Raw genomic sequence first — 5,976 nt, forward strand, 5'->3', positions numbered from 1 at the left:
GCCCCGCCTGGGTCGTGGCGCCGCGGAGTTAGATTCCTCCCCCCGCGCCCGGCGTTTATGCAAATCTCCCGGCAGCAGGAAGCGGCCGTCAGGTCCGCAGCTGCCCCGAGCGCCCGTGGCTGCGTACGGAGCGGGCGCGGACAGACGCCTTCCCCGCGCCGGCGGCTCCCGCACTCGCGCCACCGTGGAGCCCGGGACAGTGAGTGTCTGGGGCGGGCGGAACAGGCTCCGCGGAGCCCTGTGTGTTGCTTGAGTAACCGGGTGTCCCCAGTGGGACTCGCTTGGGAGAAGCGGGCCGGGGGGTGCACGCGTGTGTGCGCGCGCGCGCGCGGTGGGACCCGGCTTGGCGGCGCGTCAGCGAGCAAAACAGCTCGGGCGGGAGCCGCGCCGGGACGTGCGCTTGTCGCCCACCTCCCCGGGGCTCGGGCTAGCGAGGGGCTGCGGCTGCGGCTGCTTTGTTAGGGCCCCGCACCTGAGCTGCGCCCTCCGCGGCAGCCGTCGGCCGGGCGAGGGAATGGAGGAGTCGCGCGGGAGCCATCTGGTGCAGGCAGAGCCGGCTCGAAAGAGGAAGTGTGAGGCTAGCTGGGCAGCCTGCGCCTCTGCCCCGTCAGGGACCTGGGCTTTGAACATAAGAGAAAAGAAAAAAACCCCCAAGAAACTTCTGGTCTGTTAGTTAGGGCAGTGGTTCTCGACCTTCTTTGTACCAGGACCCATTTGGAAACATGGATGGCTAGTCCCGAGCCAGTGTGAAGCTGAAGTAGAAAACAGCCCCCAGGCCCTGCTGCTACCCCTCAGTCCTGACCTGCTGCCCCCAAGCCCTGGCCTCCCGGCCTGTGAGGCAGGGGGCCAAGGAGCAGCCCAGCGCTCTGCCAGCCTGCAAGGGAACCCCTGGTTCCCATGGTTTTCTCCTTTAAAGGAGAAGCCCTTTGTAAAGTTTGTTGGGGACCCTTTCATACATTCTTCCTACCCACTTTGGGTGTTGCGACACACAGGTTGAGAAATCCAGTTAGAGGACACTAGAGCTGTTTTCCCAGTGGCTAGCTTTTTTCCGAGGAAAGGGCGTTGCCACTGTCTGTGCTTTTCTACCCCGTAGAGTCCAATTTTTAAACAAATGAAAGTGTTTTTAGGTGAGAGGCTTTCTAAGACCAGCGTTGTGTTTCATATATGGCTCCTTCTGGCATCCTTGAGTTCAACGCCTCCGCTGCTACTCATTGAAAATGAGTTGGATGGGGAGTGCCAGGAAGTGTGTAGGATTACTGAGTCAGTTTCCTCATGATCAGGGTTAGAAGCTAAGAAGTAGTGCTGGAAGGCACCTCACCAGATCAGTCCTGAAGGCAGGATTGTTCCCAAGGAAACCATCCCAGCTAAGTGTTTTCTAACCTGCTTTTGAAAGTTTCCAAGCATTCCCCAGCTTCTCTAGGAACAAGCATGCAGTCACTCAGCAGGTGGCTGGTAATGGATTCGTGGCAGTCGCCACTAGACTTCTGGCTCAGATTGGATGGCCCATCTTGGGCTTCGGCCCCAAATAACCTGAAAAAGGTCTTCTTTGGGAGTCGTCATTCGTAGCCTGCTCCAATGCCTGACCACCCTCCGAATCAGAAACTTGCTCCAGCCTAAATTGCCCCTGCTTCATCTTGAGGCCATTGTTGCTAATCTTGTCCCCCTCAGCTGCAGAGAATGCCCATCCACTCATAAAAATCATCAGGCATTTGAAGACTGTTATCAAATTCCTCCTCGGTCTTCTCTTCTCCATACTAAATTAACTGTAGCCCTTTCATCCTTTCCTTGTAAATCTTGCCTCCCAGATCCAGAATAATTTTTGTTGCCCCGCACTGAACTCTTTACAAACTGCTCACCTCTTTCTTGAAGTGTGGGGCCCAGAACTGGACACAGTATACTAGGTGCGGCATCACTAGTGCTGAAGAGAGAGGAAGAATCAGTTCTCTTGATTTGCAAGTGACACCCCTGTTTGTGGGCAGATCTAGGACTTGAAAAGTGAGGGTGAAGATGGTATGATAAGCATAGCATATATAACACATTTTTGTAGGTAAAAGCATACTAGCAAAGCTCCTAGTTTCTAAAGAGCCTACAGCTTTCTTATTCAGTTTCAGATATTTGGTTTTGCTTCTATAACTATTAGCATGTGTGTTAATTTGTTACAGCATATGTTATGTATTGAAAAACACAAATAGGCAAGAATAATTAAAATATCTCATTCCTGTGGTCATTACAATTAAATGGACATCTATTTCAATCACAAAACAAAATCAGGCCTTCTTAAGCATCTTGACAGTGTATCCAATCACTGAAAGTTAGTTCCACACATGAGTTAATGTTTCTAGCTAGGGTTAAAAATGGTCTTTCTGGCTATGAAATAGGAACTACATTACTTGGAGCCAATAGCAGGCAGCAGAATTACAGAAGAAAGAATTGCTTGATTAGTGGAAAACGGAGACCATTTAAAAAAAAAAAAAAAAGAGGGTCATTAACACCTGTGAAGTGAAGAGTTGGAAGGCATCAGACAGACTATGAAGTCCTGCCAGGCCTAGGCAATTTGTTTTAAGCTTTGGGTGGAGCAGGAATCAAAAGGGAGTGCAACTGTTGTACTTCCCCCCCCCATCCACCCCTGCTCCTGTTAATACAACATAGGGTGCTGTTGGTTTGTTGCAAAAAAAAAAAATCACTTTGTTAATTCATATTCAGTTTATGGTCCTCTGTAATCCTGAGGTCCTTCTCTTCAGAACTGTAACCTAGCTAGCCATTCTCCAGTTTGTATGAGGAAAAAATGTAGCCCTTTAGATAATCTAGAATTTGAATGCAAACTATCTAGTGAATATGATCCTGGCATCACCACACAAGTTACAACTGCTGTTTTTCAGTTGGATACTTAAGTATGTTCCTGATTTCTTTAAAAGAAAAAGAAGAGAAAAATGAAAATGGTATTGTGATATCGCATGTGTGTGTTTTCTTACTGGCTGCCATAATAAGCCTACTCGGTTTCTAAGGAAAAACATATTTTTCCTAACTGCCAGGCTTGCAAACTTTGTATAGGATCTGAAAGTCAAGCCAGTTCTTTCTGGTTGCCTCATCACCACCTAAGTATTCTGTAATTAGAATTTAGCTTTTAATAGTTTCTGTTGGTTTTTGTGAGCTGAATATCACTCTTTTGTGTGGCTTTGTTGGCTGCATAAGTTGAACAGGGTGAAAAAACTTAGCTCAAGCTTGTTTTAGCCGTTAGGGTAAGAACGTACGAAGGTGATCTCATATACAGAGGGCAGAATTTGAAGATTAATTTTACTTTCAATTTTCAGAGTCAAGATTCCCTCTAAATATCTTTTATCCAAAAACTAAATCAGCAGCCTTCCCTTTGTGCAAAAAAGCCCCATCCAATTGCACATAAAACATCTCAAATTGAAATAGGCTTGGGACTGTTTAGCCCAATATAGCATATTACTGATTGCCAAGAGTCTTCTAGGTATGCGTGAATGTTGGCTGCAAATGGCATAAAGTGGCAGATGACTTGCTACACTGATCCAAATTTTGCTAAATTATAAAAATATTCTGAAATATTTAACTGATTTACCACAATGCGAGTCACCTATAAAAGAAAGGTTAACCAAGCTGCTTTTTCATGAATTCTTTTTTAGTCTAGTGGGGATAGAGAGCAGATCTAATGATTTTATTGAAGTTTTATAAGTGGAACTTCATATCTTTATATTTCTAATAGGAACATTGTAGTTATGTATAGGAAGAACTAAAAATGTGTCTTCATAGAAGAAGAAACAGGATGAAAGTCACCCTGATGATGCTCTCCAGAAAGAGGGTGTGAAAGTACAGGAGAGAATTAAAATTTATGGATTCTATGGCCAATAACTTTTTAATTCTCTTAACCGACTTCAAGATTAATAGCTCCTTCTTTCCAGTGCTAGCTGTATGAGCTACAAAATAGATAGTCTTGATTTTAATAGGATAAAGATTTCTTTTATCTCTAAACTGTTGAGCTACTGTAATGATGATGTATAACATGCAACTTTGGCTGCTACTGTAGTTTGATAATTTGAAGTTATTTTGTCTTTAAACTTGTATTTCTCTGAGGAAGGCCTGTTGTAAACCTATACGGAGAATTGGAGAGAAGCCTTTCTTTACCATTATCTTGGTCAGCTAAATGATTCAATAACTATTTTTGCTGATAGGGTTTTTGACTATAATATTCCTGACTTGGAAGAGGTTTTTACAGTGTGTTGTCACTCTAATTCCTGCTTTCAGGTGTCTTTTACCTTTTTCCAGCCTACTGGGTAGCTTTTTTAAGAATTTAAAAATCTGTTTAAGAATTTATAAATAGCTTGTAGTCTTAGCTGTCTAAATATCTAAAAATGAGGTACCTCATTCTTTGACTGTCTTTTCAAGAGAGACCTCATAAAACCAGCTAGGTACTTCAGCAAGTTAGGTAGCTAATTCAACTGGGGTTGCTCCCATGTCAATTCTTAAGACCATGCTGGAACATTAAGTAAAAATTATACTCCTGCCAGTCCCATCTTTTGGATGACATCAAAGCAATATCCCCATTGATACTTATAGTAAAAATTCCATGGTGCATTTCACAAGACTCAAAGTATTGTATTTAATGTCCTGGCTACACTGCAGTCTGGATAATAGCATTTGGTGTACTAGTGTTTTTGTTAGATAAAGTTCTTCATAGTCTGTGTTCATGAATTCTACAGTACAATTTAGGAGCATTCTATAGCTGCAGTATTGAATCTGAAAAGTGTTTGTCGTTCCTGTGGTTGGTAGGAGGAGTCTCTCAACATACTTTGCATACTGTTTTAGAGCCTTTAGGATGAGAAGTTCTTTATAATGATGTAGATGAGCCTCTTTCCAGCAGTGTTGGGAAGGAAGCAAAAACTTTTCCTGTCTTGCATGGCCTTGTGGAAGGGCTAAGTGTAACTGTTAATCCAGGAATAAATTATGCTACCAGGAAAGTGAATGATCACAGCTGGAAGAGGATTGATGAGCAGTAAGAAAAAGAATAGGGAACAAACTACTTAATAAAAGGTGCTGGTGAGATTTCTCTTAGAGTAACATGGCTCTGTGCTGCCACTTACTCAACAGCTGGCTTTTGTGGCATTAGTAAACCCTGAATCAATATGAGGTGATATTGTTATGAAGTAGGATTTTAAAAATGTTGGGAGGGTTTTGTAGAAGTCCTGCTTGTAATTCATATTTGCTGTGTAAATCATTCCGTAAGAATTCAGATTGCTTGCTTGAGAAGTTACAGTAGACAGTTCTGTTCTTCATTCACATCTGAGGAGTGAAGTAGTTCAGCTTCTAATGAACTTGGGCTGCATTGTTCCCCTGTACATAGGGAATATCCTTTAGAGAAATGAACTCATACGATTTGTTTCTGGTGTTTCCTTTCTTCAGTTAGGAGAGAGGAGAGTCCAGCTGACAAACCTAAAGGTTTCCTCAAGGTTTGTGGACTTCCAACCAGGGGTCAAGTAATCCAAATATGTTGAAACAAAACCTGGATGACTATATCAAATCAGTTGTTTTTGTATTATTATCTGTTTTATTTTATAAAGGGGAATGAGTTGTCAGCTGCCCTTTTGGGAATTAGGGATAAATGTTTGATGCATATGTTCGTGCCTATCAGTGACTGGAAGTTGTCCCCACCCCTAAGTAAGTCTCTGCCCTTCTCCAGAGAAAAGTCCTTTCATACACATATGTCCTTTATATATAGAAGATGGAATATATATATTCCAAATAGTAGTACTAACAATAGAGAATGATAGAGCTAATGCAGCTGTCAAGAGTTCCCAACACAAACAGTTCCTGATGCAGTGAACTATGCCTTTCCTGAACATTTAATGCTCCAGCATAAATATAGAGGGAACACTCATTCTTGCATGATACCTGTGCAAAGTGGCAGAGGTGCTTGGTTTAGATTTTCAAGATGAGCATCTCTCTCTTCTATTTTTT

General features: G+C 43.2%; 1 protein-coding gene across 2 annotated transcripts in view; it reads left to right on the forward strand.

Annotated features, from left to right (window-relative positions):
* Positions 1-57: 57 nt before the first annotated feature.
* Positions 58-5,976, forward strand: part of LYN (LYN proto-oncogene, Src family tyrosine kinase) — a 98,909-nt gene continuing 92,990 nt past the window's right edge. For both annotated transcript variants that reach the window (XM_019527425.1, XM_019527432.1), the window contains exon 1: positions 58-199. In XM_019527425.1, the coding sequence (XP_019382970.1) occupies positions 58-199 (142 nt within the window). The remainder of the gene's footprint in view (positions 200-5,976) is intronic.

Source organism: Gavialis gangeticus, unplaced genomic scaffold (genome assembly GCF_001723915.1).
Source record: "Gavialis gangeticus isolate Ggan-Ray unplaced genomic scaffold, GavGan_comp1, whole genome shotgun sequence".
NCBI lineage: Eukaryota > Metazoa > Chordata > Crocodylia > Gavialidae > Gavialis > Gavialis gangeticus.